Below are 24,918 nucleotides of genomic sequence, written 5' to 3'. Positions count from 1 at the left end.
TTCTTTGTGCAGTGGGACTTGATCTTGCTGAAGTTTCGAAGAGCACGGTTTTTAGCCTCCTTCTGTTGTCGCAGTTGATTAGTGACCCAGGGATCTCGTGGGTTGGAGGGTAAGCTACGTTTCGGAACATGGTGGTCGATTATGTAGATCAGTATGTTTGAAAACATCGCAGCGCCTGCATCGGGATTAAATATATCGAGCTCGTTCTCTCATTTGATAGAATCTAGGACGATGAAAATAGCTTCGTCGTCGACGTTTATGAAGTCCTAGTAAAAAAGACTGCTTTCCTCTATAGGATCATTAATTCAAGTGACATCGAGTGAGACCACTAAAGCTGGGTGATGAGAAACAACTTTAACTAGAGGAGCCGGTGCTCAATCAATAGTCGGATTCCTGAAGCCTTCGTTTATGAAGCAGAGGTCTAGCTTACGGTCGTTTTTGTTTTCAGAGCATATTTTTCAGAGCATATTGAGCTTACTTTGGATAGGCACCACGAGAAAGTCTCAGCTACCAATAGGTCACTAGAATGATCAGGAGGCACGTACACTAAGTACAGTTTTCGATCACCGAGATCAATGCGGGCTCGAAGAGATTCCAAATCGTCCCAGAAACTGTTTTCGATAAGCTGAACCTGGAGTCTAGACTAGACAGCAAGTAAAACTCCGCCTCCAGTTAATTTTTTTCTGTTCAGAGGGCTGCGATCGCAACGGAACACTGCATAATCTGAGCAGTTTGTCGTACTACATTCAACGACCTCTCGGCACTTTGTTTGCATTTTGTTTAAGCAGACAGTTGATGTATTTTTTACATTTGTATTCAAGTGAAGATTGAAAGCACCAAAAACGATATAGTGTGAGACGACGCGTTACAGTGGTGACACCTGCTATGATGGAAAATATCATATCGAAGCGTCTTGAGGGTATTTCTCGATGGACCACTAAGTTATCTAAAGATCTCAACATATTGGACTGAAATCTCTGTCAGATACTGGAAGACGAACTTCAGACTGATCCTCACAAAGGATTCAAAACGTTCATGTAGTACATAATAATACCTGGAAAGGGTTCGATTAGACACGTAGCGGCTGGTGAGGTCGTGTGATCTGAATCTTATGAACTTTCTTTTCTTGAGTAAAGGTTGTCCACAATGAAATTGCCACACTATGAGATTGCTCTAACTTTTTAACCGTGGGTAGAATTTAATGAAAACTTGGGTGGATTTAGTTCATAGTGCATTGTTTACATCCTACAAGTTTTAAAGTCATGAGATCAAAACTCGCGGAAATGGAGTCGAAAGAACAGCTCGTGGGTGATAAAATCTTGCGCATTCATCACGAGAACAAGGATCTCTCGCATCGTTCGCAACGTTGGGATCCACGAATTCCACGGTGTCGCGAGTGATTAAGTGGTTCGAGGAATAATTGACCACCGATCGGAAGCCCAGAAGTGTAGGAAAAAGTATTCCGTACAACACCAAAAATCACAACCGCGTAGTTGGGGCCTTCAACCAAAACCAAAACGCTTCCGTTCGGAATGTGGCTAAGAAGCTGCACCTAAGCCGAAGTTTTGTCCAGAAGGCCAAAACAAAGGCTGAGCTTCGACCGTTCAAGGAACAAAAGGCCCATAATTGCGACGAGAAGCAGAACAAGTCCGTAAAAACTCGTGCCAGGAAGCTGTACCTCAACATATTGAAGAAAGTTGAATGCGGCAGCATGGACGACGAAACATATGTGAAGGCTGACTTCAGATAGATCCCCGGCAACCTGTTTTTTACGGTCAACTATTAGTTCAGCGTTGCGGATCATGTTTGTACTCAGAAGATGTCCAAATTTACGAACAAATTCCTGGTTTGGCAAGCCATCTGCACGTGCGGGGAGCGGAGTGCACCTTTCGTAGCCCAGGATACGATGTACGGGCAGGTGTACATGAAAGAGTGCCCCCAAAAGCGGCTGCTTCCTCTCCTGAAGGCCTTCTTCTGGCCAGATTTGGCCTTTTTTTTTTTTTTTAAATATATCTTTATTAGTACCAATTCATCATTACATTTATATTACATTAATACATTAAATTAGGTGTTCAGTTCAATAATGAACTTTCAGAGCCCTATAGTTTAATAATCACTAAAATTTGTTTATTCAACTTAAATTTGCTGAGCACAATCAAGCATTTTTATAAAGGAGAACATCCTGTAGTGAAAAAAAAAATATTTTAAATTAAAAACTAAAGCTATCCTAAAATTAAACTAATTGTAGAGAGAGCGAATCTCTGCGATGGAAGACTGCATCGATTTGCCTCTGAAGTTGGAGATGATTTTGTTGGCCATCTCTTCGATAGATTCAATGCCTGCAATCCGATGAAGATCTTCGGTGCTGTGCCAAGGTGGAAGCCGCAAAATCATTTTCAGAACCTTGTTCTGAATCCTCTGGATGGCTTTCTTCCTCGTCGCGCAGCAGCTAGACCAAATCGGAACTGCATACATTATCGCTGGTCGGAAGACTTGCTTGTAAATAAGCATCTTATTCTTCAGGCAAAGTCGGGATTTCCTGTTCATGAGAGCATAAAGAGATTTAGTGTATTTATTACATTTAGATTGAATATCTTCAATGTGATTCTTAAAAGAAAGATTCCGATCAAGTGTGAGTCCCAAGTACTTCACGTGATCAGACCATTCTAAAGAAACCCCATTAAAAGTTATGGAATGATTTTCATTAGGTTTTAAAAAATTTGCTCTTGGCTTATGGGGAAATAAAATAAGTTGAGTTTTGGAAGCGTTAGGAGAAATTTTCCACATTTTCAAGTAATTCAAAAAGGAATTTAAATTTTGTTGCAATCTACTGCGTACCACCCGTAAATTTCGACCTTTGGCTGAAAGCAAAGTATCGTCAGCAAATAATCTTCTACCTTTTCCTTCTGGGACATCAGGAAGATCAGAAGTAAAAATATTGTATAAAATAGGCCCAAGTATACTAACCTGAGGGACACCAGCTCTAATGGGTATCCTTTCAGAGCATGTATTTTGATAGCTTACTTGCAAAGTTCGGCTAGTCAAATAATTTTGAATAATTTTGGTGAGATATACAGGAAAATCAAATCGAGCTAATTGAGCTACTAAACCTTTGTGCCAAACACTGTCAAAAGCTTTTTCAATATCAAGAAGAGCAACACCAGTTGAATAACCCTCAGATTTGCTAGCGTTAATCATATTAGTTACACTCAAAAGTTGATGTGTAGTAGAATGTCCATGACGAAAACCAAATTGTTCACCAGGGAAAATAGAATTCTGATTAATGTGAATCATCATTCTATTCAAAATAACTCTCTCAAATAGTTTACTTAAAGAAGGAAGCAAACTAATTGATCGATAACTTGAAGGCTCTGAAGCACTTTTTCCAGGTTTCAAAATTGGAGTTACTTTGGCATTTTTCCATTTATTGGGAAAATAAGCCAAGTGAAAACATCTATTGAAGATTTTAACTAAAAAAATTAAAGTGCTTTCAGGCAACTTTTCAATAAGAATATAGAAAATCCCATCTTCCCCCGGGGCTTTCATATTTTTAAATTTTTTGAAAATCAATTTAAGTTCATCAATATTTGTCTCACAAGAACTCTCAAACACAATTTGCTTAGAAAGAATATCATCAAATTTGAGCATCAATTGGACTTACAACGTTTAAATTAAAATCATGAGCAGACTCAAATTGTTGGGCCAATTTTTGAGCTTTTTCTGAATTAGTTAAAAGAAGTTTATCCCAATCTTTCAAAGTAGGAATTGGCTTCTGGGGCTTTTTTAGAATTTTAGTTAATTTCCAAAATGGCTTTGAGTAGGGTTTTATGTCCTCTACTGCTTTAGCAAAATTTTCATTACGAATGAAATTTAAACGACGTTTGATCTCTTTTTGAAGCTCGCAATAAATAAATCCCTAGTTCGTTGAAATTGGCGTCGACGAATGTTTTTCAGTCGTATCAAAAACTGAAGATCATCATCAATTAAAGGTTGATTAAATTTATGTTTAACTTTAGGTATTGAAGCGGCTCTAGCATTGACTATTGAAGTTGTCAAATTTTCTACAGCCAAATCAATATCTTCTATTGAATTCAATGGAACGTTTACATCTAAATTACGTTCAATAAAATTCATATATCGCTCCCAGTTAGCCTTTTGAAAATTAAAAGTTGATTTTAAAGGGTTTTCAATGGGACTTTGGGATAAAGAAAATGTTACTGGAAGGTGGTCTGAATCGAGGTCCGCATGAGTAACTAATTGACTACAATGCTCGCCTAAATCCGTTAGAACCAAATCAATTGTGGAGGGATTTCTAATTAAAGAAAAACAAGTATGCCCATTAGGATATTCAACAGTATAATAACCTGCAGAGCAGTCATTAAACAAAATATTCCCATTTGAATTTGATGAAATATTATTCTAAGATCGGTGTTTTGCATTAAAGTCACCAATAATAAAAAATTTAGATTTATTTCTGGTGAGTTTTTGTAAATCTCCCTTCAAAAAATTTTTCTGTTCACCGCTACATTGAAAAGGCAAATATGCGGCAACAATTATAATTTTCCCCATAGAAGTTTCTAATTCAATTCCAATTGTTTCTAAGACTTTTGTATTGAAAGAAGAAAGAAGTCTAAATTTGAGACGACTATATATGACAATAGCTACACCCCCACCTTGTCGATCAAGTCGATCATTTCGCAAAATTTTAAAGAAAGCATTGCTTTTCAAGTTATTTTCCGGCTTTAAAAAAGTTTCAGTGATGGCAGCAATATGTATGTTTTGAGTTTTCAAAAATAAAAAGAATTCATCTTGGTTAGCCAGCAAAGATCTAGCATTCCAATTCATAATATTTAAACATCTATTTGGATCCATGAGGGAATCGTAAAGTCATAATAATTTTGTTAGCATAATTAAAAGAAGTTTGGAAAGCTTCAAACATTGAATTTGCTTTCAACATAAGTTGCATCATTTCCATTAAATTTTGATGCAAAAATTTTAATTTTTCCTCAGTAATCTCACCCAAATCAACAAAATTGTTAGAATCAGAAGAGGAAGGAGAAGAAAAAGTATTTGAATTTCGGGGATTTTCCCAAGCCTTCGCATGAACGTTGAGACTTGGTTTTTTCCCATTTTTATTAGTTAAACCTGAAGAGGGCAACCCATTTTCAACCACCTCTGAGAACGATAAACAACGAGTCTGTGGCGCAGAATCAGCCCAGGTAACATTAAAATCACTTCGGGTATTACCCAGCCGTGATTCCAATGTAGGCCGAGGCTGACTGCGAACAGGCAGGTTGTTTGCCGGTCTGACGTGTGTAGACGAAAAAGAGGAAGGAGGAGAAGAAACTTTTCTGGAAACTTTGGGATTTTTCCTAGAAGCAACAATTTTTGCCCTAACGGGACAATCTAGAGAATTCGAGGAATGATTACCTGCGCAATTCGCACACTTAAAAAATTCTGTTTTTGGCTTATCACCACCAAAAAGGCATTTAGATTTTTCATGATCGAATGAGCCGCAAAACATGCATCTGGCATTCATTCTACAATTTTTAGTGCCATGACAAAAAGCTTGACAACGACGACATTGCGTAATATTTTGTAAAAAATTGGTATGGGATTTACGAAAAGGTTCAAATTTTACTCGACAATGAAACATAAGACGAGCCTTTTCCAAAATTTTCAAATTATTAACCTGATCCTTTTTAAAATGGATCAAATAAAGTTCAGGAGCAAAACCAACACTACTGGTATTATTCGTGTTGGTTCTTTTCCTCATTTGAATTACTTGAATTGGAGAAAAACCTAACAAAGAATTTAATTCATTTGTGATCTCATCCGGTGTCTGATCGCCGGTGAGACCACGAAGTACAACTTTAAAAGGACGATCACCTCTAGTGTCGTACGTAAAAAATTGGTGTTTTTTATTATTCAAATAATTTAAAATTTTTTGAAAATCATTAAAAGATTCCGCCAATATACGAGCAGTTCCCCTTCGACCGATCTGAAAAGAAATCTTCACATCCTTGACGGAAGTGACGGTTTCTTTTCGAAAGGCATTGAAGTCAGGAATCGTGACCGTTATTGGTGAATCTTTTCGTTTTTAAGAGTATAAGAAGAAGAAGAAGGTTTCTTAGTACTCTTATCAGAATTAAATATGAATATTTCCTCATCACCGATGTTATGAAGGACATCGAATGAATTGGAAATTTGAACTTATTTGGCAGATGGCCCTGGATTAGGTTCAGCAATCCGTTTTCTTCCGACCCTTGAGCTTCCCCATGCTGGAAAGAAAAGAGAAAATATGAATAAAAGAAAATGAAAATAATTTTAGCACTGAAAAGTGCTGATTGAAATACAGGTAAGGAAAAAATAAATAATGTAAAATGTTCCTGCAGGTACACAGCAACGATACGATGCTCCGGCGTACGTGTTGACGGCTCAACGGTACAGATGGAAGTGACCAGATTTGGCCTCATGCCACTAATCCGGAGAAGTACTGGGGCGAGATTATGAAGCAGCACCTTCTTAAACGACCTAAGGTAGTGAAGACAGTCGAGGAACTGAAGAAAAAATGGGTTTACATGCAAAAAACCGTTGATTCACAGGTTGTGCAGAACCTTATGGCCTGGGTTAAGGCCAAGGTTTGGGCATTTACGTATAAACTATAAATAAAATACGAGTAAAATAGTAGAATGAAGTTTAATAGTAATTTTTAATTCCTGGAAATCTGATGGTAATCGGATGAAAACTCGAATTTTGCGAATCAATTTTGCGTGTGGCAATTTCATCGTGGGCACCCTTTATGTTGATGGCCAAAACCTGTTCTAGAAAACATGAGGGTTTGGATGCCCTGAATCTACAATAACAAATTGAAAGAAGTACGTGATGCAAAACCTTATCGTGCTTTTGACTTTAATGTAAACAAGGTTAATGGAGGCATTTTGTTTTGTCTGCGGCACCAAATTTTATTAATTTAGAATTAAGTTATGTCCTTCGCATGACTGGTTCATTGAAGCATAATTTCGAGATTCGCTCTATTCAAAAAAGCTATTTTTTAATACTTTCTCCCACAACTTACCCAAAACGGTGATGGAACTGGAGACGAGCATCGCCAGCAGCCACACCAGGGCGATTTTGATCCCCGTCAGTCGTTTGGTCGAGTGATGCCGGCTCCCCAGTGGATTTCGAATTCCCAGATAGCGACTTAGGCTGATGAAACACATGTGCAGAATGCTAGCCGAACACGCCAACACATCACACGTCACGTAAATGTTGCACCAGGTGAACCCGAAAGGCCAATATCCTGGAAAAGATGAGAAGAAGATGGAATGTTGTATAAATATTACCGAAAGCATGAAGTTTTTTGAAAATATTCTCAAACGAGAGAAATTTAATTGATATTTTGAATCACAGGTATTCTTTTTCTTCCATTAATTTCCGGAAAATGAGAATGTTTACCCAACCGGTGATTTACCTTTACGATGATGATAATACGGGTGAGTATTTTTTACACACAAAATAATTTAAAACGCCGCCGTTTACATAACGGCTAAGTACTTTTTCACAAGCTTTTGAATACACAAACGAACACACAAATGTATTATCGCTTTCACCGAAACGAATAAAGGATTTTACACGCATGGTTGCCTGATTCCGATTGTGTGGTCTCGGGAGTGCTCCGAAGGCACTTTTGGCTTCCACTCTCTGTCCGGCAAGCCTCTTTTGTGGGTGGCTTTATTTGTGTTTTCTTTCCCCGTCCTCCCCGCGTCCTCGCTCCCAAGTGTTGTTTGCTACAATGAAACGCGGTGATGGAAATCACTGAGAAGAATCCTCAGAAGAATGGCACTTGTTTGGGCTGGGCTTTCCTATAGACACTATAATTTCATATAGTCTGGCAAAGAGAATGACGGGAGCCAATCGAACTGTCATTCGCGCGGAGCCAATCGAGCATTCTATGATAATGTTCAAGCTCTTCATAACTCTTTCCAGTTGCAAAATATAAAATAGTTTTTTAGATTCGTAAATTAAATGCTTTTCTTGTTAATTGACCTCGAAATCGTTTTTGAAAAACATGTTATAATCTATAGGTGAATACATAGTGAAAATTATACGAAATACCTTTAGTTATTGTTACTAAATAGCCAAAAAAGCTTTGTGAATCACAATACTTCCACCATGATTTTGCAATATTTAGAAAGTTTGCTCGATTGGCTCCCGCGAATGACAGTTCAATTGGCTCCCGTCATTCTCTTTTCCAGACTATATGAAATTATAGTGTCTATAGGCTTTCCTGTAACTGTGAAGTCCCTGCTGCCTGACGAACAAAGCTTTACCTTAGAAATAACAATAAAATCACGCTGAATTGCTTTCCCAGTGGGCGGAGAAATTTGAAACGATTTCAAGTTTTCAATTAACAACGCAAAATTAAACTTTCCGAGACATGTCACTTGCTTCAAATACTGAAAGAATTGCAGCTGTTTGAAGGAAGGACAAAACTCGCTACTGGTATATCTCTGATAACTGAGACAATTCGCAAAATTTAGACAGTTCAAAATCATTTAAGAAAACTATTGACGGACTTCATGCCGAATCGACACGAAGTTGGCTTGAACCTCTCAGAAGTCAAAGAAACTTTGTGGACATAAAGATCATTCCTAGTAAAGCAACTTGGAATACTTTGTTTTCCCAAAAAAGATCTTGACTAACATTTAAAAAGGGCTAAACTTTTCAAGCAAATTTTTTATAAAAATTTTTAGCGCGAAAATGGCAATTCTTAAACACATGTGGTTTTTGAGAGAGTTTTTTAAAAATGATAAAATTTCTAAAAAGGAATATTGATTTTTCGAGGAAATCCTACTCTGAGAAAAATATTTTTCCAGAACTATAATATCTGAGTTTTAGTTTTAAAAATGCATTTTTCTAAGTGTAGTATTTCAAATGATTTTTTTCAATATTTTTTTTTCTAAAAATTCAATTATTTTTCTAAAATTCTTCCGTAGACCACAGTTGAAATGTAATTTTAGAGAAAATATTTTCATAAAAAATTGGTCTGAAATGTTTTGCCCTTTTCAAATGTGAGTCTATTTCTTTTTTTCGGGAAAACTAAGTATGCCAAACGCCTCAACTACGTGAAGATTATACACACAAAGTTTCATTCAATTTTGAGAGGTTCATGTCAGGTACTGTGTCGATTCTGCGCGAATTCCGTCTATTGAGATAGAGTAAAGCCCGCGGGAGTATTTTTTTTTATTTCTTTTTACATTTGGAATAAAGCAGGAACTAATATAAAATTCTTCTTGTGTCACTTCCTCCTTTCGTGGAAAAATATTGAAAAATGAGCCGGTGACGAAGCACTTTCGAGGATGCCTTTTAGAAAACAGGATTTGCTGTGGACACTGTATCTCAGCACAGAATCATCTGAAGTCAAAAAATCAGAGCAAAATATTTTCAATTAATGTTTTTCTGGACCCCAACGATTTTATTTAACTTAAAAAATTTTTTTTTTGAATTTTCGTGGCTTTCACTTCAAAAACTACGATTTTTTACGAAAAAATCCGCCATTTTTTATCTGTAAAATCTCCCCAAAGTAAAAAAAAAAAGAAAATCGTTTCGAGAAAAACGCGTTTGAAGTTTCTGCTCTCTCTCTCTCTCTCTTGCAGTATTAGATAAGAGGAGATAAAGGCCTATAATTTCTACAGTTTTGCTTCGATTGACTTGAAAATTTGACACAACATTCTTGAAATGTTTTACAACAAGAAAATAAAAAAATGATAAAAAATCGACTTTTTGAAAGTGTTAGACCCTACTCCCCCCTTAAGGTCTTTTTTGACCAATTGGGAACAATTTTGGGACCATTTTGATACAATTTAGACTAGGTGAGGCAAATAAAACTACGTTGTAGCATTTCTGCAGCATTTAGTTTTACTTTTCGACAAAGATCAGGAGTTTTTGAAAAGAGTTGTAATCGTGTAAAATAAAAAATCATGCGGAACCAAATGAAACCGACCAAAAATCCGGGTAATATTCGGGACAGTTTTGTCAAAACTCAGGAATTACTTAACAAAAATCAAGAATAAAATTGAAAGAAATGTTTTTTCCATCAAAACTTTTAGGCTCCTATAAAACCTTTCATGATTATTTTTTAAAACTTGTTCAAAGAAATTCGTATTGAACGCATAAATAAAAATGTATAACCTGGTGAAATAAGGTGAATGAATCCGGGCAAAACACGGGCTCTTCTATGAGATCTGGTTATCCGGGCTGGGCCGGATCTGGTTAACCGAGCTTTTCTCAAATTTTGAATTGGTTTTTTCCAGGAAATCCTGAATAAAATGGGGCAATCGGGCAAGCTTATGTTAAGACAATTTTAAAGCTATTTAAGGACAATGTGGAATAATTTAAAGAAAAATTTCAACAGTTTTTCAACAATTTTATGAAAGTTAAAAAATTTTTTCAAACAATTTAAAAGGTTGAGCAAACAATTTCAAAAACTTATGGACAATTTTGAGACTTGAAATTATACTAACGTTTTTGACATGAGTTGATTTTGCTCCATATTCCAAATACTGCTTTACCTTTGATATCCCAGACAAAACAAAAAACAAAATATGGTTTGATTTTTGGGGTTTTTTGTCCTTAGAACGATTCTTTTGTATGTTTTAAGGCATTGAAAAAAAAATTGATTGGCATCACTGCTCGAGAAGTATTGCATAAAAAGTTTGTTATGCACCCAGCAGTGATGTCAACTGAATTTATTGTTTTTCAATGCCGGAAGACATGCCCCATTAGACTGAGTCAATTTGGGGTCATTTTTTAATTTCTCAAACCCTGGGGTCTAAAAAGCTTACTCATCCATGTTTTTTGGGGAAATTTTTAAGTAACGTTTACATGAAGAAAAATTGAACTTTTAGATTTGTAGGGGAAAATTGAATATTTAGTACTGAAAAATCATCATCATTTATTTATCTTCTGTGCAACCGAGCCTTTTAAAGATTTTGGTGCTGATTTATAAATTATCTAAAGGAAATTTTCCGCTGAACAATTTTGTCGAAGGTATCTTATCGTATCTTATTAGACAAAGAAAGTTATTAGCTGTTAAACAGGTTAAACAGTTATGTCTTTTCGCATTAATGAACAATAAATTCAATTGACACGACTACTGGGTGCCTAGCGAGGTATTGCATGACTACTTTTCAAATTTACTCAAGTACACGGTACTTAAAAATTTTTTCAAAAAATCATGGATGAGTTTTTAACCGAAACGAAGCTGTATAGACCACTTGGGTTTGGAAAATTAAAAAATGATCCCAAATCGACTCAGTCTAATGTCCCATTCAACACCTAATTGTCTAATTTTTGTCTAAAAAGATACGAAGTTAAAATTTTTTAAAAAGATGTACAGCGGAAATTTTCCTTGAGAAAATTCAGTAAAAAAAAAATCCCAAACAAACCTAAAATCTTTAATTTGATCATGTAAACGTTACTTAAAAATTCTGCAAATAATCATGGATCAATTTGGAACCAAAATGGAGCTTTTAAAGGTTTGAGAAATTTAAAAATGACCCCATATCGACTCAATCTTCTAAGACAGTTTCAAGAAATCAGAGGTCGGCATTAAAACGCTATTCGCTTGTTAGTCCGCTACATTTTTGTTTATATATTTATTTTTTAACATTATTTTTGGAGAACTTACGGCTAAAAAAACTACACCAATTAATATAAAATAACATTTATTAGCGTTCCTGCTTGAATATTTGCACTTAGTGGAGTTTATTTACCCGTTAATTCAACAGAAATCCCGTTAGAAGATAAATTTGTCTTCAAAAAAGTAGCGGACTAATTAGCGATTAGCGATTTAACGCCAGACACTTCAAAAAAACATGTATCAGCATTCTTCCTTGACTGATTACTTGTGGTGGAGTTTGTCTATCTGCTAGTACAAAAGTATGGTGGAAAAATAAATGAAAACGATAATTATCTAACAATAACGGAGCAGACAAATTAGCGATTAGCGCTTTCATGCCGAACACTGCAAGAAATTAAAAACAATATAGGAAAAATTTTGCAGTCATCTTAAAAGAGCTTGAATAAATGAGGATTATTGTTGGATGACTTTGTAATAATTTTTAGAAAAAAAAACATTACAATTGTGAAAAAATCGGGATCAAACACAAATTTTGGATGAATTAGGATAACTAAAGGACAATTTTGAAAGTAAAAAAATCATAATAGCTTTGGTACCCTTTTGAGTTAAACTTTGGACAATATTTCATTTGTTTGTTAACATTTTGAAGATCATTTTCAATATATTGATCACAACACGCTGAACTTGAACATTTATTTGCTACAATTTTACATGACTACATCTATTTATTCGAATGGCGATTATACTAATAACTAAAGAACTGGATACAATGCCAAAGTGGTTTTGTTTGAATTTGATGCATTTAAGTTTCTATCTTATAAGACAGGTGCAGCGATCAGCTGCTAATTATAGATGTTGTCAGCTTCCCAGCTGAATCTCCCTAAATTGTCCGTTTTCCTCACATAATGACTCAGTGTTGTAAGTAGGGTCTTCGACAAGCTCTCTAGTAACCCAACATCCTCGCCCACCGTGAAACCGCTTGCGTTTCTAGATATAAAATATCAATCTCACCAACACAAACGGGTGGTCTGATCTGTCTGGTTTTCGTAGGAACGTGGGTCATCTTCTTATGGCTGAAACGCTTCTGATAGTATGCAGAGATTTTTTAATTGGGCGTAAAGTAAGTAACGGTCTTCAGATTAACTACTTTCACAACACCTTCTGATCCTGGATGCAGCTTCTCAACTCGTCCCATCTTCCTGCGGCAGGGTTAGATTATCGTCCTTGATGATGATTGGGTTTCCCAACAGATACTCAACACTCCATCTATTTCAGAAATGCTGAATTTTCTTCTGTAGAACTTGGCTCTGATTTAGTCGATTCATCGGTATCTCACTGTAGTCTCTTTCTGGTAGTTGCTGAAACGCCTTACCAATTAAGAAATGCCCGGGTGTCAATGGTTGAAGATTATTTTGGTCATCGCTTAACGCAGTGATTGGTCTCGAGTTTAAACAATACTCTACTTGAACAAGAATCGTTGTCATATCTTCAAAGGGAACAGCGTTTTCTCCAAGAACTTTGAGAAGATGCTTCTTGGCCGATCGAACTGCGGCTTTCCAAAGGCCTCCGAAGGGAGGGGTTGCTGGAGGGATGAAATGCCATTGGATATGTTTGGTTTCACTCTTCTTGGAACCTTCTCCTGATGTTGACGGTTACACAAAAGATTTAGCAATTCTCGATGAAAGTTGCGAGCTACAACGAAATTGGTGCCGTCATCGGCGCAATGCTTGTAAGAAACGATCCGTTGAAAGGTCTTTTTTTTTATTAGTTGTTAACCCAGGTGGTAAATCCAATTTACGGATTGCATTCCAAGGCACGGCGAGCCACCGCGTCCCCCCAGTTTGCTACTCTGGGTCCGACTCATGATACAATCACTAAGGAACACTGTACCCCCTACGCCATAAAGTCCACCTGGGGCCACTGACCTTTGTTCCCACCTCGAACTGTTTGACACACTTTGCTTCAATATTGGGAGGTCAATTCGCGCTAGTGCGCTCCAAGGCAATACTCATTTCCGAATCCTCTATCAGCAATACCTCATTCTAACACAACTCGATGCGCAACCCCTCCTCTGATAAGTTAGAACCCGATATCTCATCGTGTGAATGAGGTCCCCACGCAGCGCAACTACTAACTTTGTAAATCCAGTCCAAAGTCCGGAAACACAAAGCGAGTTGTCGACGACACTTTCTCTGTTCAAACACGCGGGTAGGGGGGGTAAGCTCCCTAAGCCACGTGTAGGACTAAGACTCCTCCGAACTCACAAATAGTGTTGACTTAAGTCACCACTCAGCGCAACTATTCAATCTTCAAGTCGGGCGCTTGACCACCCGAAGCGCAGATCGAGCTATAGACCGCCCTCATCAGGTCACACTCGCGGTTCAGGTGCAACAATTCCCGAAACGCGTGTCGAACCCTGACACCTCCGGCAAAATGTGCCTCTCGGACACTGACGTGTAAACACGTCCCTAAGTTATCGGCCCACCATTGGCCACCACTTTGCGCATCTACTCATTTTGCGAGTCGGGTCTATACCCACCGAAGCGCAAAACAAGTTGGCGATCGCTCTCCTTCCGGTCACGTCAGCATATCAGGGCCATGACCCCCCGAAAGCGTGTTGGACCATCACGCACATACCCAAGTACTGGTACCTAAGTACCCGGGTGCACCACTTCTTTCGCGCGGGTTTGGCAGACCCGTCGACAGCCTCTAGTGGGTTTGGTGTAGTTCTCTTGGCCGTACATCTGCAATACGCCGGACTTGCAGACACGTTTCCACTCTGCACCAATGGGAGGTGGAACTACGTCGTTGAAAGGTCTGAGACTAGCTCGAGGTGTACCGCCTTTGTGCAAAGACAGATGAAAACTGCTAAAAATGCCTTGATTGCTGGTCGTCTTGGTGCTAAGCAAAGGTATACTGGTCCAAAGAAGTCTACGCCGGTCTTGGAAAACGGTCTGGATCTTGTTGCACGTGCTAAAGATAGTTTACCCATAAACTGCTGAATGGGACTTGGCTTGGAGCGGAAACACTGCTTACAGTTGTATACAATCTGTCGGGGGACATTCCTACTTCCAAGTGGCCAATACTTGAAATGAACGTAACTAAGCAACAACTGGGTATCAGCGTGCATTAACTTCTGATGATAGTGTTCGTACAACATAACTGAAAAAGGGTGTTTCGCTAGTAAAACTATAGGGTCTTTGGTATCTTCTGACGCTTTCGATTTTCCTAATCAACGGCCAACTCGTATTAAGTTTTCCGAAGAAATTCGAGGAACAAACCATCTTAGGGGTGAACTTCGATGAACTTCCTTCCCTTCGGCTAAGCACTTCCATTCTTCGGATTACGCCGTATTCGGCATCTCTAAGCTCCATCACAGTTAGAAAACTATTGGGATTTGATTCATTTTTTCTCAAAATTTGCGTCAGTCGCATCCAGCATGCGGTGTTGCGTATAAGCTTGTTGAACGACGAGAATTTGCTAACGTATTCCATTCCGAAATCGGTCTGACTTGTTGTAAGGTTCGCTGCAATATGCCGAACTTCTGCATCTGCGCTCTCAGTGCAAAAGCTGGTGGGTTGTTCCGGATAATTATTCTGCGGTAGCTATTCGGGACCATTCCACCAAAGGTTGTTCTCCTGGATCTGATCGGGATGTAAGCCACGGGAAATTAGATTTGTTGGATTTTGTACCTCTGGAACATGTTTCCAAACACAGTTCTCCGTCGCTGATTGGATTTTCGCTACACGGTTTACAACGAACATAATTAAACCAACGTTCGTTTGAATCGTCTTCAACCACTGCAGCACGCATGTTGAATCCATCCAGAAAAACATATCCATTTCGACCTTCTACGCCCCCCTTACCTTTCCGGATAATTCAGCTGATAAAAGTGCTCCGCACAGCTCCAGCCTGGGTATCGACTAGCATTTCAGAGGGGCGACCTTCGATTTCGACACTCGCACGCACGACGAGTAGATGCACGAAAGTCTTTCCTTGTGGATCGATGCTTTGATGTATGCGCAGGCACCATACGCCTTCTCCGATGCGTCCGAGAATAAATGCAGCTCCATCTTAAAGGATAAGGAATTATTGCACAACGCTGTTTCTTCAACTCGTTCATCAAGTGGAGCTGCCGATGGAAATCACGCCAGTCTCGTTCAATTTCAGGTGGAATAGGATGGTCCCAGTCAAGCCTTTCTTCTTTCTCCTTTCTCGTTCAATGTCCACAGCCTCTGCATGAAAATTTTGGCAGTTGTGGTGACAGCTCCTACCGTACCAAACGGGTCGAATAACAATGCAATTACCGACAGAATTTTCCGTTTCGTTAGCCTTACGTTTTCCGGGGTTTCCAATATGGTGAAGTTGAATCGCAAAATGTCAGTTCGGTGTTGCCACACAAGTCCTAGGGTTTTTACTGCCAGGTAAGAATCCAATTGTATTGCTGTCGTGTGCGGTAATGCAAGGGCTTCCTCGTCTACTGATCGCAAGGCTGTTTTCGAATTGGATGCGAACTTTCTCAATCGAAATCCACCGCTTTTCGTTAGCCCTATGAGTTGTTCGCAAAGTGTCGAAGGTGCGTTATTCCGGTTAAAACGTTATCCATGTAGACGTCTTCCATGATTGCCTTGGATCCCATTGGATATGATTCCTGCTCATCGGTGGCCAACCGCTTCAGTGTTTTGGTTGCGAGAAATGGTGCCGGTTTGGTGTAACGGTGGTGAGCTCATACTTTTCTACTTCCTCCACAGAATTCTTTGTAGCGGTAAATCGGCAACGCTCCTCTGAGCTCACATACGTCCTACGCATGTGCCTTAGGTCCACGTACTCCTCCATAAATTGGTTGTATTGGTTTCGAAACTCGGGATCTCTGGCCAATCGACGTTCAGAGTCATGCAGTCGCTAAAGTGCTATGCCTCGCGACTCGCCCAGCGTCGAAAATACCTGGTCGTTCTTCGGTAAACCCACAGCATAGCTGGATTGTGCGAACAAACTGTGCCTCGCAGCGTTGTTCTTCCGGGGAAAATGTGTTCCAGTGGATGGGCCTCAGGTTGAGTCTCGAAGAGTCGAGACGGAGAAATAGAGGGATGTGTGGATATCTCCAGACCCGAGGAGAGGCGAGTTGTTCTCGTCTCGAATTGTGACAAGAGGCCATATGTGGGACTCGAGTCACGAGAGGCGGTGAACGGACTGCCAACCCGTGAGTCGTGAACCGTGATAAAAAGTGGATGATGATTGGTGGTGTAGCACGTATAAAAACGAGTAATTGCCGTGGAGCGCATTGCGCGAGTATGGTCTCCCATGTAGGGTATATCCTTCGCCTCCGAATGCAATCCGTAAAAAAAAAACCTAGTGAGAAGGACATCGAGATGTACTGTTGAAGCCGTATTGCAAACGATGCGCTGAGTTGAACCCGGCTGTTCAACTGCTCCGGTGACTAACCAACCAAATACTGATTCTATCACCATGGACAATCTATTGCATAGCGGAATTTTGTAGTCGGTTTGGAAGAACGAAAAGAAATGCTGTATGCCGAGTATCATATCTACCGCCTTCGATTGTAAAAACCTGAATTTGCTAGTTCCACACCCTGTGAGAACTTCCATGATGATACTGTAACGCTGCTAGTAGGCAGATCTGCAGTAACCGTTGGTAGAATAAGAAACTCCATATTCCTCACAAAACTAGTTGTATGTGACTTGACAACTGCTGAAATCTGGTACTTCACAATTGTGTTTGCCTTGCTGATCCAAGGTACCGAGATATTAAAACACCTTAGGGAGATCTTCATCCGCTGATAGAGCCTCTCTGTCTTGAAGTTGCTTTCGGATCCAGAGTCTAGTAAAGCCCGACTATTAAGGGCCACCCTTAATAGGGCTTTTGCTACACAGACATACAAGAGGTCTGTTGGGCAAACATTAACTGTTTTTATATGTGGGAAAGAAAAAATTCAACTAAAATTTCTGATTTTCCTTTAATGTATGCGTCTTTTCTCTAATCAAGCATCTTCAGGTATACTTCGAATCATCTGCTTGAAACCGTAATTGATTATTTTGATATTTGATTGAATATCAGTGAGGAATCAAGCAGTTCGATAGTTAAAAAAACAACTTTCCTTGTAAAGCACTAGAAACGGTTCCCCCAGATTTTTTGTTGACAGATTCTGGTCTATTTCATCTAGTTTTGAACCTAAAGGTAGATCTAAGAGCTTTCATCGCGAAATTTAATTAGATGCTTGAGGAATATTTTTTGTGCTTTCGTTGAAAACGGTATTTCAATTAAGAATCTTCATTTTTCCAGCGTATCGCACTCTTATTCAGAAAAAACAACACACAATCGAGTACAATAATTCACTGTCTTCTTAAAAATGTGCAATTCACCAGAAATTATTCGTTAGTTTCCATAAATTCTTCCAAAAATAATTTTCTTTCGTAGATTTGTATTCATTTTACATGGAGCTGTCACTTTTGTTTGTCCAACGGCTTACTTATACTAATGCACTGTGCAAAAGCCCTATATGTCGGACATGTGTTGAGATAAAAATCTCAAATCAACTGTCATCGTCGTTGCTCTGCATAAGCAAACATTTCCATAGAAATTATAAAAATATTAACTCAACTCCAATTTTTTTAACCAATCAAAAGTACTGAAAAAAAAAATGTTTTTTAGCTAAATTTGCTTGACTAGAGTTTCTTAAAGTTATTTTCGTTGACAAAAAAGTAAAAGTAGAAAATAAATGTAATAACCAAATGATACATTATAAATGTAGAAAATCATCCATTTATTCTTTTCATTTTATATTATAGGTATAGAAAAGAAGTAATGGAGCAAAGAAAAAATGTGTCCTATGGAACTGCACTTTCCCCTTATAAATCTAATATTTAAATCTAAAATAAGTGTAACTACATCAAAATGTAATTTGTGCCAACGAACAAAGCATCAGGGTAAACTTGAATTTTCTGAGCTCCCACTTGTTGAAGCTCTCTTAATCCTAGTTATTGTCATTTAACAATGACATACGACCGGCCACTTACCAAAATTCTTCTTTCGGAAAGTTAATTTCGACTTTCAAAAGAGTGAATCCAAAGGATAATTGTAGAGCTTTCTATGTACTCGGTTCTAATCCTGGAGGTGGTGGTTTCGAAATTTCATTCACTAGCAAATGAGAATGTAGGAAAAAAAACACCACCAAACTCACTCGCTTTATCAGGTTAGTTTGTGCTTACAACATCCGGCTTCCGGCTCCGGAAAATGTGGGGAACTGCCGGTTTGTGTATATCGCACCGAAATTATGGCGCCGAATGTGCATGCGTTGTACCTCCTTTACTATTTTGTACCGGATTTGTCACCGGGCATATGGCGGGCGAATGCGGAAGATTTATGACCATAGTTGAACACACTTACACACACACACAGCTACTCACATTCAACGATTCCAGGGGCCGGAAGAATGTGTTCTGTGCAGTACACATAGAACGCTCGTTAAATCAAATACTGAGCACGACCGCACACGTGATCATTATTATTTATGGATTTGAATAATGCTTCAAAATGGATGCGGGAATGCGAGAAATTTCGAAGAATGAAACCATTTGACTGGTAACGGAAAAAGTAACAATGTAATGGATACCTACACACAATTGCTGATGTTTTGTGGCTTGACGAGTTGAAATGTAACAAATCATAAAGCGACTAAGATGATAACAGCACGGTTGACATGCAAAGTTCGAATCAGGCTGGCATTGGAATTAGGAAATTCATCAATTCTCCAAAAACGAAATTAAAACAGAATTTTCTTTCTTTTTATAACATAAAATTCAATTAAAATAATCAATATTGTGAAAATTGTCAAGAAACGAAAATCACATCACAGAAGTGCAAAAATTTGTGAATTTGAGGCGCTGATTCTAAATATACATATTTTAAATCCTATCAACCCTTTCTTTCGAAATAACCTAAAATTAAAAAAATTAAACTGTTTCAAAATTGTCAAAATTGTCAAAATTGTCAAATTTGACAAAATTGTCAAAATTGTCAAAATTGTCAAAATTGTCAAAATTGTCAAAATTGTCAAAATTGTCAAAATTGTTAAAATTGTCAAAATTATCAAAATTGTCAAAATTGTCAATGTTGACAAAATTTTCAAAATTGTCGAAATTGTGAAAATTGTCAAAATTGTCAAAATTGTCAAAATTGTTAAAATTGTCAAAATTGTCAAAATTGTCAAAATTGTCAAATTGTCAAAATTGTCAAAATTATCAAAACTGTCTAAATTGTCAACATTGTCAAAATTGTCAAAATTGTCAAAACTGTCAAAATTGTCAAAATTGTCAAAATTGTCAAAATTGTCAAAATTGTCAAAATTGTCAAAATTGTCAAAATTGTCAAAATTGTCAAAATTGTCAAAATTGTCAAAATTGTCAAAATTGTCAAAATTGTCAAAATTGTCAAAATTGTCAAAATTGTCAAAATTGTCAAAATTGTCAAAATTGTCAAAATTGTCAAAATTGTCAAAATTGTCAAAATTGTCAAAATTGTCAAAATTGTCAAAATTGTCAAAATTGTCAAAATTGTCAAAATTGTCAAAATTGTCAAAATTGTCAAAATTGTCAAAATTGTCAAAATTGTCAAAATTGTCAAAATTGTCAAAATTGTTAAAATTGTCAAAATTGTCAAAATTTTCAAAATTGTCAAAACTGTCAAAATTGTCAAAATTGTCAAAATTGTCAAAATTGTCAAAATTGTCAAAATTGTCAAAATTGTCAAAATTGTCAAAATTTTCAAAATTGTCAAAACTGTCAAAATTGTCAAAATTGTCAAAATTGTCAAAATTGTCAAAATTGTCAAAATTGTCAAAATTGTCAAAATTGTCAAAATTGTCAAAATTGTCAAAATTGTCAAAATTGTCGAAATTGTCAAAATTGTCAAAATTGTCAAAATTGTCAAAATTGTCAAAATTGTCAAAATTGTCAAAATTGTCAAAATTGTCAAAATTGTCAAAATTGTCAAAATTGTCAAAATTGTCAAAATTGTCAAAATTGTCAAAATTGTCAAAATTGTCAAAATTGTCAAAATTGTCAAAATTGTTGAAATTGTCAAAATTGTCAAAATTGTTGAAATTGTCAAAATTGTCAAAATTGTCAAAATTGTCAAAATTGTCAAAATTGTCAAAATTGTCAAAATTGTCAAAATTGTCAAAATTGTCAAAATTGTCAAAATTGTCAAAATTGTCAAAATTGTCAAAATTGTCAAAATTGTCAAAATTGTCAAAATTGTCAAAATTGTCAAAATTGTCAAAATTGTCAAAATTGTCAAAATTGTCAAAATTGTCAAAATTGTCAAAATTGTCAAAATTGTTGAAATTGTCAAAATTGTCAAAATTGTCAATGTTGACAAAATTTTCAAAATTGTCAATGTTGACAAAATTGTCAAAATTGTCAAAATTGTCAAAATTGTTAAAATTGTCAAAATTGTCGAAATTGTCAAAATTGTCAAAATTGTCAAAATTATCAAAACTGTCTAAATTGTCAAAATTGTCAAAATTGTCAAAATTGTCAAAATTGTCAAAATTGTCAAAATTGTCAAAATTGTCAAAATTGTCAAAATTGTCAAAATTGTCAAAATTGTCAAAATTGTCAAAATTGTCAAAATTGTCAAAATTGTCAAAATTGTCAAAATTGTCAAAATTGTCAAAATTGTCAAAATTGTCAAAATTGTCAAAATTGTCAAAATTGTCAAAATTGTCAAAATTGTCAAAATTGTCAAAATTGTCAAAATTGTCAAAATTGTCAAAATTGTCAAAATTGTCAAAATTGTCAAAATTGTCAAAATTGTCAAAATTGTCAAAATTGTCAAAATTGTCAAAATTGTCAAAATTGTCAAAATTGTCAAAATTGTCAAAATTGTCAAAATTGTCAAAATTGTCAAAATTGTCAAAATTGTCAAAATTGTCAAAATTGTCAAAATTGTCAAAATTGTCAAAATTGTCAAAATTGTCAAAATTGTCAAAATTGTCAAAATTGTCAAAATTGTCAAAATTATCAAAATTATCAAAATTGTCAAAATTTTCAAAATTTTCAAAATTTTCAAAATTTTCAAAATTGTCAAAATTGTCAAAATTGTCAAAATTGTCAAAATTGTCAAAATTGTCAAAATTGTCAAAATTGTCAAAATTGTCAAAATTGTCAAAATTGTCAAAATTGTCAAAATTGTCAAAATTGTCAAAGGTGTCAAAATTGTCATAATTGTCAAAATTGTCAAAATTGTCAAAATTGTCAAAATTGTCAAAATTGTCAAAATTGTCAAAATTGTCAAAATTGTCAAAATTGTCAAAATTGTCAAAATTGTCAAAATTGTCAAAATTGTCAAAATTGTCAAAATTGTCAAAATTGTCAAAATTGTCAAAATTGTCAAAATTGTCAAAATTGTCGAAATTGTCGAAATTGTCAAAATTGTCAAAATTGTCAAAATTGTCAAAATTGTCAAAATTGTCAAAATTGTCAAAATTGTCAAAATTGTCAAAATTGTCAAAATTGTCAAAATTGTCAAAATTGTCAAAATTGTCAAAATTGTCAAAATTGTCAAAGTTGTCAAAATTGTCAAAATTGTCAAAATTGTCAAAATTGTCAAAATTGTCAAAATTGTTGAAATTGTCAAAATTGTCAAAATTGTTGAAATTGTCAAAATTGTCAAAATTGTCAAAATTGTCAAAATTGTCAAAATTGTCAAAATTGTCAAAATTGTCAAAATTGTCAAAATTGTCAAAATTGTCAAAATTGTCAAAATTGTCAAAATTGTCAAAATTGTCAAAATTGTCAAAATTGTCAAAATTGTCAAAATTGTCAAAATTGTCAAAATTGTCAAAATTGTCAAAATTGTCAAAATTGTCAAAATTGTCAAAATTGTCAAAATTGTCAAAATTGTTGAAATTGTCAAAATTGTCAAAATTGTCAATGTTGACAAAATTTTCAAAATTGTCAATGTTGACAAAATTGTCAAAATTGTCAAAATTGTCAAAATTGTTAAAATTGTCAAAATTGTCGAAATTGTCAAAATTGTCAAAATTGTCAAAATTATCAAAACTGTCTAAATTGTCAAAATTGTCAAAATTGTCAAAATTGTCAAAATTGTCAAAATTGTCAAAATTGTCAAAATTGTCAAAATTGTCAAAATTGTCAAAATTGTCAAAATTGTCAAAATTGTCAAAATTGTCAAAATTGTCAAAATTGTCAAAATTGTCAAAATTGTCAAAATTGTCAAAATTGTCAAAATTGTCAAAATTGTCAAAATTGTCAAAATTGTCAAAATTGTCAAAATTGTCAAAATTGTCAAAATTGTCAAAATTGTCAAAATTGTCAAAATTGTCAAAATTGTCAAAATTGTCAAAATTGTCAAAATTGTCAAAATTGTCAAAATTGTCAAAATTGTCAAAATTGTCAAAATTGTCAAAATTGTCAAAATTGTCAAAATTGTCAAAATTGTCAAAATTGTCAAAATTGTCAAAATTGTCAAAATTGTCAAAATTGTCAAAATTGTCAAAATTGTCAAAATTGTCAAAATTGTCAAAATTGTCAAAATTGTCAAAATTGTCAAAATTGTCAAAATTGTCAAAATTGTCAAAATTGTCAAAATTGTCAAAATTATCAAAATTATCAAAATTGTCAAAATTTTCAAAATTTTCAAAATTTTCAAAATTGTCAAAATTGTCAAAATTGTCAAAATTGTCAAAATTGTCAAAATTGTCAAAATTGTCAAAATTGTCAAAATTGTCAAAATTGTCAAAATTGTCAAAATTGTCAAAATTGTCAAAATTGTCAAAGGTGTCAAAATTGTCATAATTGTCAAAATTGTCAAAATTGTCAAAATTGTCAAAATTGTCAAAATTGTCAAAATTGTCAAAATTGTCAAAATTGTCAAAATTGTCAAAATTGTCAAAATTGTCAAAATTGTCAAATTGTCAAAATTGTCAAAATTGTCAAAATTGTCAAAATTGTCAAAATTGTCAAAATTGTCAAAATTGTCAAAATTGTCGAAATTGTCGAAATTGTCAAAATTGTCAAAATTGTCAAAATTGTCAAAATTGTCAAAATTGTCAAAATTGTCAAAATTGTCAAAATTGTCAAAATTGTCAAAATTGTCAAAATTGTCAAAATTGTCAAAATTGTCAAAATTGTCAAAGTTGTCAAAATTGTCAAAATTGTCAAAATTGTCAAAATTGTCAAAATTGTCAAAATTGTCAAAATTGTCAAAATTGTCAAAATTGTCAAAATTGTCAAAATTGTCAAAATTGTCAAAATTGTCAAAATTGTCAAAATTGTCAAAATTGTCAAAATTGTCAAAATTGTCAAAATTGTCAAAATTGTCAAAATTGTCAAAATTGTCAAAATTGTCAAAATTGTCAAAATTGTCAAAATTGTCAAAATTGTCAAAATTGTCAAAATTGTCAAAATTGTCAAAATTGTCAAAATTGTCAAAATTGTCAAAATTGTCAAAATTGTCAAAATTGTCCAAATTGTCAAAATTGTTTACCTTAACAACATTGTCAAGAGTTGACTTAAAACTTAACAATTTTGTTAAAATTGGCCATACTGTATCACATTTCCAAAACTTCAAAAATTTGGAGAGATTGTCCCTTTTTCATAAGGGGACATCCATAAATTACGTAACGCTCCTAGGGGGGGGGAGGGAGTAAGCTCGAGCGTTACGAATTGTGACATAGGGGAGGGGGGAGGTATGCTCATCGTTACGTAACGATTTTTTCTTTAAAAATTGAAGTTAGTGTAATCGCAGCGATTTTGATGTCATGTTTTTTTTTGCAGAATGATAAACAAACCATAATCAACTTAAAATTTGTAGGCTTCAACATGATTGGAACTGGTTTGTAAGTTTTCCTCTTCTGAGATAGACTCCTTTAAATGTGTATTAAATATCCGTGAAATAACCGTTGAAAACCGAATATTAGGAACATTTACCCCCAAGAACTCTATTAACCGGAAATTTTACTATTTTTTCTCAATTGATTTAAAAAATGCAATTTTGATTATTCCGACGAAAATTACTAAATGGAGTATATTTTGCAGAACAAGTTATGCTGCAGTGAACAAGCACAGAGCAACTCGTGACAATCAAATTGTTTTATCAGATCAAAGAGGCATCATTAAGTAGGTACTAAGAAGCAATTTGGATAAATAACAATTCCGTTTTGAAGAACGTTAAAATTTTTTATTTCAAAATCTCTTTTTGATCTTCGAAAATCAGTATTCAAAAACATGAGA

The 24,918-nt window shown here is 35.3% G+C and overlaps 1 protein-coding gene across 4 annotated transcripts in view; it reads right to left on the bottom strand.

Moving 5' to 3' along the window:
* Window positions 1–24,918, bottom strand: part of LOC129754293 (uncharacterized) — a 107,290-nt gene that overhangs the window by 25,142 nt on the left and 57,230 nt on the right. For all 4 annotated transcript variants that reach the window (XM_055750260.1, XM_055750261.1, XM_055750259.1 and 1 more), the window contains one exon: window positions 7,079–7,303. In XM_055750260.1, the coding sequence (XP_055606235.1) occupies window positions 7,079–7,303 (225 nt within the window). The remainder of the gene's footprint in view (window positions 1–7,078; window positions 7,304–24,918) is intronic.

This window comes from Uranotaenia lowii, chromosome 3, assembly GCF_029784155.1.
Source record: "Uranotaenia lowii strain MFRU-FL chromosome 3, ASM2978415v1, whole genome shotgun sequence".
NCBI lineage: Eukaryota > Metazoa > Arthropoda > Insecta > Diptera > Culicidae > Uranotaenia > Uranotaenia lowii.
The sequence above is the reverse complement of the archived record's forward strand: the minus strand, read 5'-3'. Positions and strand labels throughout refer to the sequence as shown.